Source organism: Tinamus guttatus, unplaced genomic scaffold (genome assembly GCF_059628265.1).
Source record: "Tinamus guttatus ecotype Peru unplaced genomic scaffold, ASM5962826v1 Tinamus_guttatus_pri_ptg000271l, whole genome shotgun sequence".
In the NCBI taxonomy this organism is placed as follows: domain Eukaryota; kingdom Metazoa; phylum Chordata; class Aves; order Tinamiformes; family Tinamidae; genus Tinamus; species Tinamus guttatus.
This window is the reverse complement of record NW_028288805.1, coordinates 980,592-991,184: the sequence shown is the minus strand read 5'-3', so window position 1 is coordinate 991,184 and position 10,593 is coordinate 980,592. Positions and strand designations below refer to the sequence as shown.

The window sequence follows — 10,593 nt, the reverse complement described above, 5'->3', positions numbered from 1 at the left end:
TCTGGTGAGGCCACACCTGGAGTATTGTGTGCAGGTCTGGGCTCCCCAGTACAAGAGGGATGGGGAACTTCTAGGGAGGGCAAGATGGGCCTAAGTCAAGCCTTGAGCCCTTGGCCCAGGGAAACGAGCCTCTCACAGTAGCCTCAGATGCACCACACAGTGCCCCTCAACGCCCCACATGACCCTCTGCCCCCCACTCCTGTAATCAGCTGGAGGGCGCAGCAGGGACACGTGCTGGGCAAGCCCTTGGGAAGCGATGGCATGGAGGAATGCCATGGGTAGGGCAGACGGAGGTGCTGGTGGAGCAGGTGGCCATTGGCAGCCTGGCTGCACGCTGCCCTTTGGGGTCCCATCAGCACAGATGGGGCAGTCGCTTTCTCTTGGGAGTGAATGGGGGTGAGTGGGAACCCAACAACCATGGCACGGCCTTGGGCTGCCAAATGCCAAGTGGGCAGCTGTGCTGGGCTGCTTAGCATGGGCCCTAGTGACACGGTGGCCATGTCATAGTGGAGAGCAGGCAGCCCTGGGGCTTTCATGACCGTACTTGGCCAGCGAGCTCAGCAAGAGCAGGGAGCGTGTCACAGCGGTGCTCTGTGACACGGCCACCCATGGTGGATAAAGAGAGCGTCACAGCTCCCACCGTGGTCCCAAGTTGGGAGGCAGGTAGGTGAGGGGTGAGGAGGGCCAGGGACGCAGGGGCTGGCGCGGGGTGCCAAGGAGAAGTGGGTGCCCCTGCCTCGGGGCTCTGGCATCCGTGCTGTCAACTAATCCTGCTCCCACTTCTCCCTCAAGGTCAGACGAGCAGCGTGTGGAAGAGAAAGCCCGCACTGTGGTGAACGGGACTCTCCAGAGTGCTCAACTGACTTGTCCTGGCTTCGCAATGAAGCGCAAGGCTCCTGACTCGCGGGAGTCCGGTGAGGGCGATGTGCCTGTCCCTACAGCTCCCTGTACCCCCTGGCTTGGAGAAGGTTGTCCCGGAGCTATGTGCGCAGCAGCAGGGGCAGGCAGGAGCTCTCCGAGTGCCCCAGAGCAGAGCCTCTGCTGCCCTCAGCAAAGGGTGCCCAGGTTGTATGTGGGTGCCTTCTGGGGCAGCCCCTCAGCAATGTCCCTGTGTGTCCCTGCATGCCACGGGGCACCTTTGCAGCAGCTCCAGACCTCCCTGTGACCCAGCAAGGCTGGGGCAGAGCAGGGCCTAGGGCGTGTGTCTTCAGGATGTAACCCCTGGCCCTGATGAGGTACTCTTCCTGGTGGCCACATTTGCTCTCTGCCTTCCAGCGTGCCTGCTGTGTCGCCGCGCAGATGTCAGCACTGAGGTCTGCGGGCTGAAACACCAGCAGCGGGATGTGTGTGTGCACGAGTGCTGCCTGGTGAGTTGCCTCTGGGGCTCCCTCCAGCTTTGCCCGGCACCCAGCCCTGCCTCTACGGCCTCCTGAGCTCCCATCCTTCTCTGCTTTCAGTATTCTGCCAGCGGGCTCGAGCAGCGCGGCACCGAGCGGAAGGGTATCTGCGGGTTCTTGCTCGCGGATATCAAACAGAAAGCGAAGAACGCAGCCCAGAAGGTGAAGACCTGGCAGGGATGGGGACATCTCTTAACGGAAAGGCTCGCGGAAGCTCAGCCTGTGCCATGGGAAAGAAATTCCAGTGTCTCCAGCTAGTTCTGGGCAGAGCTCCTGCTGCCTTATCCCCCAGGCAGCTCCCGCGCAGGCAGAAAGCTCCCCAGGAGGTGGATGTGGGGGCTGTGAGCCAGCGGGGCCCAGGGCCCCATGACCTACCCGAGCCTTGTGGTGGCCTTGGAGGGCCAGCGTGTGTCAGTGACGGGACGGCTGTGCTCTTGGCAGCGCTGCTTCGCTTGTGGAGAGAGGGGCGCATGCATCAGCTGCCAGGAGAAGGGCTGCAGCCGCAGCTTCCACCTGCCCTGCGCCTCCGAGCATGGCTGCGTCACCCAATTCTTCAGGAAATTCAAGTAAGGGCTGTCTGTCCTTTTGCCGCAGCCTCCCAGCCTCGACACCCCTCGTGCCAGCGTGGGCCAGGCAGCCGAGGAAGCAGCCTGCCTGCCTGGCAGCGACCCCTGCGAGTGGCCTTCCAGAGCCAGCACATGGAGGGCTCCTCCGCGGCCCTTTGCCCTCGTCTCCACCACCCCGGGGCCTCGGTACTTCCTGAGCTGAGCCCTCTCTGCCCTCCTCGCCGCAGGTCCTTCTGCTGGGAGCACCGCCCCGAGCAGGCAGTGCAGGCACGGCCTGAGGCCGACACCACCTGCATCATCTGCCTGGAGCCGGTGGAGGACAAAATATCTTACACTACCATGGTGTGCCCAGCGTGCAAAGGCGCCTGGTTCCACCGCGCCTGCATCCGGGTAGGAGGCCCTTCCCTCGCTGTGTGGGCACGGCTGGCGCCCAGCAGCAGCGTCCTGTCAACACTGCTTGTGTCTCTCCTGCAGGGACAGGCAGTCAACGCCGGCAGATCCTGCTTCCGCTGCCCCCACTGCAATAACAAGAAAAGGTTTATCCCAGAAATGCTGAGAATGGGCATTCTCATCCCAAACAGGTAGGTTGCTACTGCGCAGCTGCCAGGCTCCAGAGGCACAAGAGCACAAGAGCTGCGCACGGCCAAGGGCTTGCGAGGCGCTGCTGCCCCACACAGCTGCTGCTTGCCTGCTCCCTGGCTTCCCCACTGGCTTTCAAGGGGGGCGCAGGGACAGGAGAGCGGGGACGTCCTGCCTCTGCCTGCCGTGCCGTGTGCGGGAGCCGCAGGCCTTTCCCTCCCTTCTCCTGCAGAACACCAGCCTGGGAGGAAGGAGGGGGCTTCGAGGAATTATATGAGCGGCACAGCCGGTGCGACGCCAGCCGCTGCCTTTCCCGGCAAGGCAGGGAGCAGGCGCAGGAAAGAGGGTGCGTCACCAGTGCAGCAATGAGGAAGATGGTGCTGGCCTCTCTTCACCGGTGGCCACAGACAGAAGTAGAGGTAATGGCCACAAACTGAAACACCTAAAGTTCCACAGGAACTTAAGGAAACATTTCTTGACAGTGAGGGTGACAGAGCACTGGCACAGGCTGCCCAGGGAGGTTGTGGAGTCTCCTTCTCTGGAGATCTTCAAAACCTGCTTGGATGCAGTCCTGTGCCACGTGCTCTGGGTGACCCTGCATGTGCAGGGGGGTTGGACTAGATGACCTCTAGAGGTCCCTTCCAGCCTTGAGCATTCTGTGATTCTGTGATTCTATGATTCTATGCTTTGGGAGTCCTGGTTGACAACAGGTTAACCAGGAGTCAGCAATGTGCCCTTGTGGCCTGGAAGGCCAATGGGATCCTGGACTGTGTCAGGAGGAGTGTTTCCAGCAGGTGGAGGGAGGGGATCCTCCTACTCTACTCAGCTCTGGTGAGGCCACACCTGGAGTATTGTGTGCAGGTCTGGGCTCCCCAGTACAAGAGGGATGGGGAACTTCTAGGGAGGGCAAGATGGGCCTAAGTCAAGCCTTGAGCCCTTGGCCCAGGGAAACGAGCCTCTCACAGTAGCCTCAGATGCACCACACAGTGCCCCTCAACGCCCCACATGACCCTCTGCCCCCCACTCCTGTAATCAGCTGGAGGGCGCAGCAGGGACACGTGCTGGGCAAGCCCTTGGGAAGCGATGGCATGGAGGAATGCCATGGGTAGGGCAGACGGAGGTGCTGGTGGAGCAGGTGGCCATTGGCAGCCTGGCTGCACGCTGCCCTTTGGGGTCCCATCAGCACAGATGGGGCAGTCGCTTTCTCTTGGGAGTGAATGGGGGTGAGTGGGAACCCAACAACCATGGCACGGCCTTGGGCTGCCAAATGCCAAGTGGGCAGCTGTGCTGGGCTGCTTAGCATGGGCCCTAGTGACACGGTGGCCATGTCATAGTGGAGAGCAGGCAGCCCTGGGGCTTTCATGACCGTACTGGGCCAGCGAGCTCAGCAAGAGCAGGGAGCGTGTCACAGCGGTGCTCTGTGACACGGCCACCCATGGTGGATAAAGAGAGCGTCACAGCTCCCACCGTGGTCCCAAGTTGGGAGGCAGGTAGGTGAGGGGTGAGGAGGGCCAGGGACGCAGGGGCTGGCGCGGGGTGCCAAGGAGAAGTGGGTGCCCCTGCCTCGGGGCTCTGGCATCCGTGCTGTCAACTAATCCTGCTCCCACTTCTCCCTCAAGGTCAGACGAGCAGCGTGTGGAAGAGAAAGCCCGCACTGTGGTGAACGGGACTCTCCAGAGTGCTCAACTGACTTGTCCTGGCTTCGCAATGAAGCGCAAGGCTCCTGACTCGCGGGAGACCGGTGAGGGCGATGTGCCTGTCCCTACAGCTCCCTGTACCCCCTGGCTTGGAGAAGGTTGTCCCGGAGCTATGTGCGCAGCAGCAGGGGCAGGCAGGAGCTCTCCGAGTGCCCCAGAGCAGAGCCTCTGCTGCCCTCAGCAAAGGGTGCCCAGGTTGTATGTGGGTGCCTTCTGGGGCAGCCCCTCAGCAATGTCCCTGTGTGTCCCTGCATGCCACGGGGCACCTTTGCAGCAGCTCCAGACCTCCCTGTGACCCAGCAAGGCTGGGGCAGAGCAGGGCCTAGGGCGTGTGTCTTCAGGATGTAACCCCTGGCCCTGATGAGGTACTCTTCCTGGTGGCCACATTTGCTCTCTGCCTTCCAGCGTGCCTGCTGTGTCGCCGCGCAGATGTCAGCACTGAGGTCTGCGGGCCGAAACACCAGCAGCGGGATGTGTGTGTGCACGAGTGCTGCCTGGTGAGTTGCCTCTGGGGCTCCCTCCAGCTTTGCCCGGCACCCAGCCCTGCCTCTACGGCCTCCTGAGCTCCCATCCTTCTCTGCTTTCAGTATTCTGCCAGCGGGCTCGAGCAGCGCGGCACCGAGCGGAAGGGTATCTGCGGGTTCTTGCTCGCGGATATCAAACAGAAAGCGAAGAACGCAGCCCAGAAGGTGAAGACCTGGCAGGGATGGGGACATCTCTTAACGGAAAGGCTCGCGGAAGCTCAGCCTGTGCCATGGGAAAGAAATTCCAGTGTCTCCAGCTAGTTCTGGGCAGAGCTCCTGCTGCCTTATCCCCCAGGCAGCTCCCGCGCAGGCAGAAAGCTCCCCAGGAGGTGGATGTGGGGGCTGTGAGCCAGCGGGGCCCAGGGCCCCATGACCTACCCGAGCCTTGTGGTGGCCTTGGAGGGCCAGCGCGTGTCAGTGACGGGACGGCTGTGCTCTTGGCAGCGCTGCTTCGCTTGCGGAGAGAGGGGCGCATGCATCAGCTGCCAGGAGAAGGGCTGCAGCCGCAGCTTCCACCTGCCCTGCGCCTCCGAGCATGGCTGCGTCACCCAATTCTTCAGGAAATTCAAGTAAGGGCTGTCTGTCCTTTTGCCGCAGCCTCCCAGCCTCGACACCCCTCGTGCCAGCGTGGGCCAGGCAGCCGAGGAAGCAGCCTGCCTGCCTGGCAGCGACCCCTGCGAGTGGCCTTCCAGAGCCAGCACATGGAGGGCTCCTCCGCGGCCCTTTGCCCTCATCTCCACCACCCCGGGGCCTCGGTACTTCCTGAGCTGAGCCCTCTCTGCCCTCCTCGCCGCAGGTCCTTCTGCTGGGAGCACCGCCCCGAGCAGGCAGTGCAGGCACGGCCTGAGGCCGACACCACCTGCATCATCTGCCTGGAGCCGGTGGAGGACAAAATATCTTACACTACCATGGTGTGCCCAGCGTGCAAAGGCGCCTGGTTCCACCGCGCCTGCATCCGGGTAGGAGGCCCTTCCCTCGCTGTGTGGGCACGGCTGGCGCCCAGCAGCAGCGTCCTGTCAACACTGCTTGTGTCTCTCCTGCAGGGACAGGCAGTCAACGCCGGCAGATCCTGCTTCCGCTGCCCCCACTGCAATAACAAGAAAAGGTTTATCCCAGAAATGCTGAGAATGGGCATTCTCATCCCAAACAGGTAGGTTGCTACTGCGCAGCTGCCAGGCTCCAGAGGCACAAGAGCACAAGAGCTGCGCACGGCCAAGGGCTTGCGAGGCGCTGCTGCCCCACACAGCTGCTGCTTGCCTGCTCCCTGGCTTCCCCACTGGCTTTCAAGGGGGGCGCAGGGACAGGAGAGCGGGGACGTCCTGCCTCTGCCTGCCGTGCCGTGTGCGGGAGCCGCAGGCCTTTCCCTCCCTTCTCCTGCAGAACACCAGCCTGGGAGGAAGGAGGGGGCTTCGAGGAATTATATGAGCGGCACAGCCGGTGCGACGCCAGCCGCTGCCTTTCCCGGCAAGGCAGGGAGCAGGCGCAGGAAAGAGGGTGCGTCACCAGTGCAGCAATGAGGAAGATGGTGCTGGCCTCTCTTCACCGGTGGCCACAGACAGAAGTAGAGGTAATGGCCACAAACTGAAACACCTAAAGTTCCACAGGAACTTAAGGAAACATTTCTTGACAGTGAGGGTGACAGAGCACTGGCACAGGCTGCCCAGGGAGGTTGTGGAGTCTCCTTCTCTGGAGATCTTCAAAACCTGCTTGGATGCAGTCCTGTGCCACGTGCTCTGGGTGACCCTGCATGTGCAGGGGGGTTGGACTAGATGACCTCTAGAGGTCCCTTCCAGCCTTGAGCATTCTGTGATTCTGTGATTCTATGATTCTATGCTTTGGGAGTCCTGGTTGACAACAGGTTAACCAGGAGTCAGCAATGTGCCCTTGTGGCCTGGAAGGCCAATGGGATCCTGGACTGTGTCAGGAGGAGTGTTTCCAGCAGGTGGAGGGAGGGGATCCTCCTACTCTACTCAGCTCTGGTGAGGCCACACCTGGAGTATTGTGTGCAGGTCTGGGCTCCCCAGTACAAGAGGGATGGGGAACTTCTAGGGAGGGCAAGATGGGCCTAAGTCAAGCCTTGAGCCCTTGGCCCAGGGAAACGAGCCTCTCACAGTAGCCTCAGATGCACCACACAGTGCCCCTCAACGCCCCACATGACCCTCTGCCCCCCACTCCTGTAATCAGCTGGAGGGCGCAGCAGGGACACGTGCTGGGCAAGCCCTTGGGAAGCGATGGCATGGAGGAATGCCATGGGTAGGGCAGACGGAGGTGCTGGTGGAGCAGGTGGCCATTGGCAGCCTGGCTGCACGCTGCCCTTTGGGGTCCCATCAGCACAGATGGGGCAGTCGCTTTCTCTTGGGAGTGAATGGGGGTGAGTGGGAACCCAACAACCATGGCACGGCCTTGGGCTGCCAAATGCCAAGTGGGCAGCTGTGCTGGGCTGCTTAGCATGGGCCCTAGTGACACGGTGGCCATGTCATAGTGGAGAGCAGGCAGCCCTGGGGCTTTCATGACCGTACTTGGCCAGCGAGCTCAGCAAGAGCAGGGAGCGTGTCACAGCGGTGCTCTGTGACACGGCCACCCATGGTGGATAAAGAGAGCGTCACAGCTCCCACCGTGGTCCCAAGTTGGGAGGCAGGTAGGTGAGGGGTGAGGAGGGCCAGGGACGCAGGGGCTGGCGCGGGGTGCCAAGGAGAAGTGGGTGCCCCTGCCTCGGGGCTCTGGCATCCGTGCTGTCAACTAATCCTGCTCCCACTTCTCCCTCAAGGTCAGACGAGCAGCGTGTGGAAGAGAAAGCCCGCACTGTGGTGAACGGGACTCTCCAGAGTGCTCAACTGACTTGTCCTGGCTTCGCAATGAAGCGCAAGGCTCCTGACTCGCGGGAGACCGGTGAGGGCGATGTGCCTGTCCCTACAGCTCCCTGTACCCCCTGGCTTGGAGAAGGTTGTCCCGGAGCTATGTGCGCAGCAGCAGGGGCAGGCAGGAGCTCTCCGAGTGCCCCAGAGCAGAGCCTCTGCTGCCCTCAGCAAAGGGTGCCCAGGTTGTATGTGGGTGCCTTCTGGGGCAGCCCCTCAGCAATGTCCCTGTGTGTCCCTGCATGCCACGGGGCACCTTTGCAGCAGCTCCAGACCTCCCTGTGACCCAGCAAGGCTGGGGCAGAGCAGGGCCTAGGGCGTGTGTCTTCAGGATGTAACCCCTGGCCCTGATGAGGTACTCTTCCTGGTGGCCACATTTGCTCTCTGCCTTCCAGCGTGCCTGCTGTGTCGCCGCGCAGATGTCAGCACTGAGGTCTGCGGGCCGAAACACCAGCAGCGGGATGTGTGTGTGCACGAGTGCTGCCTGGTGAGTTGCCTCTGGGGCTCCCTCCAGCTTTGCCCGGCACCCAGCCCTGCCTCTACGGCCTCCTGAGCTCCCATCCTTCTCTGCTTTCAGTATTCTGCCAGCGGGCTCGAGCAGCGCGGCACCGAGCGGAAGGGTATCTGCGGGTTCTTGCTCGCGGATATCAAACAGAAAGCGAAGAACGCAGCCCAGAAGGTGAAGACCTGGCAGGGATGGGGACATCTCTTAACGGAAAGGCTCGCGGAAGCTCAGCCTGTGCCATGGGAAAGAAATTCCAGTGTCTCCAGCTAGTTCTGGGCAGAGCTCCTGCTGCCTTATCCCCCAGGCAGCTCCCGCGCAGGCAGAAAGCTCCCCAGGAGGTGGATGTGGGGGCTGTGAGCCAGCGGGGCCCAGGGCCCCATGACCTACCCGAGCCTTGTGGTGGCCTTGGAGGGCCAGCGCGTGTCAGTGACGGGACGGCTGTGCTCTTGGCAGCGCTGCTTCGCTTGCGGAGAGAGGGGCGCATGCATCAGCTGCCAGGAGAAGGGCTGCAGCCGCAGCTTCCACCTGCCCTGCGCCTCCGAGCATGGCTGCGTCACCCAATTCTTCAGGAAATTCAAGTAAGGGCTGTCTGTCCTTTTGCCGCAGCCTCCCAGCCTCGACACCCCTCGTGCCAGCGTGGGCCAGGCAGCCGAGGAAGCAGCCTGCCTGCCTGGCAGCGACCCCTGCGAGTGGCCTTCCAGAGCCAGCACATGGAGGGCTCCTCCGCGGCCCTTTGCCCTCGTCTCCACCACCCCGGGGCCTCGGTACTTCCTGAGCTGAGCCCTCTCTGCCCTCCTCGCCGCAGGTCCTTCTGCTGGGAGCACCGCCCCGAGCAGGCAGTGCAGGCACGGCCTGAGGCCGACACCACCTGCATCATCTGCCTGGAGCCGGTGGAGGACAAAATATCTTACACTACCATGGTGTGCCCAGCGTGCAAAGGCGCCTGGTTCCACCGCGCCTGCATCCGGGTAGGAGGCCCTTCCCTCGCTGTGTGGGCACGGCTGGCGCCCAGCAGCAGCGTCCTGTCAACACTGCTTGTGTCTCTCCTGCAGGGACAGGCAGTCAACGCCGGCAGATCCTGCTTCCGCTGCCCCCACTGCAATAACAAGAAAAGGTTTATCCCAGAAATGCTGAGAATGGGCATTCTCATCCCAAACAGGTAGGTTGCTACTGCGCAGCTGCCAGGCTCCAGAGGCACAAGAGCACAAGAGCTGCGCACGGCCAAGGGCTTGCGAGGCGCTGCTGCCCCACACAGCTGCTGCTTGCCTGCTCCCTGGCTTCCCCACTGGCTTTCAAGGGGGGCGCAGGGACAGGAGAGCGGGGACGTCCTGCCTCTGCCTGCCGTGCCGTGTGCGGGAGCCGCAGGCCTTTCCCTCCCTTCTCCTGCAGAACACCAGCCTGGGAGGAAGGAGGGGGCTTCGAGGAATTATATGAGCGGCACAGCCGGTGCGACGCCAGCCGCTGCCTTTCCCGGCAAGGCAGGGAGCAGGCGCAGGAAAGAGGGTGCGTCACCAGTGCAGCAATGAGGAAGATGGTGCTGGCCTCTCTTCACCGGTGGCCACAGACAGAAGTAGAGGTAATGGCCACAAACTGAAACACCTAAAGTTCCACAGGAACTTAAGGAAACATTTCTTGACAGTGAGGGTGACAGAGCACTGGCACAGGCTGCCCAGGGAGGTTGTGGAGTCTCCTTCTCTGGAGATCTTCAAAACCTGCTTGGATGCAGTCCTGTGCCACGTGCTCTGGGTGACCCTGCATGTGCAGGGGGGTTGGACTAGATGACCTCTAGAGGTCCCTTCCAGCCTTGAGCATTCTGTGATTCTGTGATTCTATGATTCTATGCTTTGGGAGTCCTGGTTGACAACAGGTTAACCAGGAGTCAGCAATGTGCCCTTGTGGCCTGGAAGGCCAATGGGATCCTGGACTGTGTCAGGAGGAGTGTTTCCAGCAGGTGGAGGGAGGGGATCCTCCTACTCTACTCAGCTCTGGTGAGGCCACACCTGGAGTATTGTGTGCAGGTCTGGGCTCCCCAGTACAAGAGGGATGGGGAACTTCTAGGGAGGGCAAGATGGGCCTAAGTCAAGCCTTGAGCCCTTGGCCCAGGGAAACGAGCCTCTCACAGTAGCCTCAGATGCACCACACAGTGCCCCTCAACGCCCCACATGACCCTCTGCCCCCCACTCCTGTAATCAGCTGGAGGGCGCAGCAGGGACACGTGCTGGGCAAGCCCTTGGGAAGCGATGGCATGGAGGAATGCCATGGGTAGGGCAGACGGAGGTGCTGGTGGAGCAGGTGGCCATTGGCAGCCTGGCTGCACGCTGCCCTTTGGGGTCCCATCAGCACAGATGGGGCAGTCGCTTTCTCTTGGGAGTGAATGGGGGTGAGTGGGAACCCAACAACCATGGCACGGCCTTGGGCTGCCAAATGCCAAGTGGGCAGCTGTGCTGGGCTGCTTAGCATGGGCCCTAGT

The 10,593-nt window shown here is 62.0% G+C and overlaps 3 protein-coding genes across 3 annotated transcripts; all 3 read left to right on the top strand.

Moving 5' to 3' along the window:
• The first annotated feature begins 880 nt into the window (after nt 1-880).
• On the top strand, nt 881-5,024 carry LOC148594262 (E3 ubiquitin-protein ligase PHF7-like). Its single transcript, XM_088527264.1, has 10 exons — nt 881-914; nt 1,276-1,367; nt 1,458-1,559; nt 1,839-1,963; nt 2,191-2,353; nt 2,438-2,544; nt 2,775-2,888; nt 4,162-4,283; nt 4,645-4,736; nt 4,827-5,024. Exons 1-10 carry the CDS (start codon nt 881-883, stop codon nt 5,022-5,024), a joined length of 1,149 nt encoding a protein of 382 aa, XP_088383390.1.
• Nucleotides 5,025-5,132: 108 nt separating this feature from the next.
• Nucleotides 5,133-7,020, top strand: LOC148594261 (E3 ubiquitin-protein ligase PHF7-like). Its single transcript, XM_088527263.1, has 5 exons — nt 5,133-5,332; nt 5,560-5,722; nt 5,807-5,913; nt 6,144-6,257; nt 6,948-7,020. Exons 1-5 carry the CDS (start codon nt 5,133-5,135, stop codon nt 7,018-7,020), a joined length of 657 nt encoding a protein of 218 aa, XP_088383389.1.
• A 598-nt stretch (nt 7,021-7,618) lies between these two features.
• LOC148594260 (E3 ubiquitin-protein ligase PHF7-like) lies at nt 7,619-10,389 on the top strand. The gene is made up of 8 exons (XM_088527262.1): nt 7,619-7,652; nt 8,014-8,105; nt 8,196-8,297; nt 8,577-8,701; nt 8,929-9,091; nt 9,176-9,282; nt 9,513-9,626; nt 10,317-10,389. The coding sequence occupies exons 1-8, from the start codon at nt 7,619-7,621 to the stop codon at nt 10,387-10,389; spliced, it is 810 nt and encodes a 269-aa protein (XP_088383388.1).
• Nucleotides 10,390-10,593: the final 204 nt, after the last annotated feature.

What these genes read in the sequence shown, in the direction of transcription:
- LOC148594260 (XM_088527262.1), top strand. Translation starts at nt 7,619, where the DNA reads ATGAAGCGCAAGGCTCCTGACTCGCGGGAGACCG. An exon ending in TCCTGACTCGCGGGAGACCG is followed by an intron (nt 7,653 to 8,013) that starts GTGAGGGCGATG and finishes TCTGCCTTCCAG; the next exon opens with CGTGCCTGCTGTGTCGCCGC. An exon ending in GAGCAGGCGCAGGAAAGAGG is followed by an intron (nt 9,627 to 10,316) that starts GTGCGTCACCAG and finishes TCCTGTAATCAG; the next exon opens with CTGGAGGGCGCAGCAGGGAC.
- LOC148594261 (XM_088527263.1), top strand. Translation starts at nt 5,133, where the DNA reads ATGACCTACCCGAGCCTTGTGGTGGCCTTGGAGGGCCAGCGCGTGTCA. An exon ending in TCCACCGCGCCTGCATCCGG is followed by an intron (nt 5,723 to 5,806) that starts GTAGGAGGCCCT and finishes TCTCTCCTGCAG; the next exon opens with GGACAGGCAGTCAACGCCGG. An exon ending in GAGCAGGCGCAGGAAAGAGG is followed by an intron (nt 6,258 to 6,947) that starts GTGCGTCACCAG and finishes TCCTGTAATCAG; the next exon opens with CTGGAGGGCGCAGCAGGGAC.
- LOC148594262 (XM_088527264.1), top strand. Translation starts at nt 881, where the DNA reads ATGAAGCGCAAGGCTCCTGACTCGCGGGAGTCCG. An exon ending in TCCTGACTCGCGGGAGTCCG is followed by an intron (nt 915 to 1,275) that starts GTGAGGGCGATG and finishes TCTGCCTTCCAG; the next exon opens with CGTGCCTGCTGTGTCGCCGC. An exon ending in CGAAGAACGCAGCCCAGAAG is followed by an intron (nt 1,560 to 1,838) that starts GTGAAGACCTGG and finishes TGCTCTTGGCAG; the next exon opens with CGCTGCTTCGCTTGTGGAGA.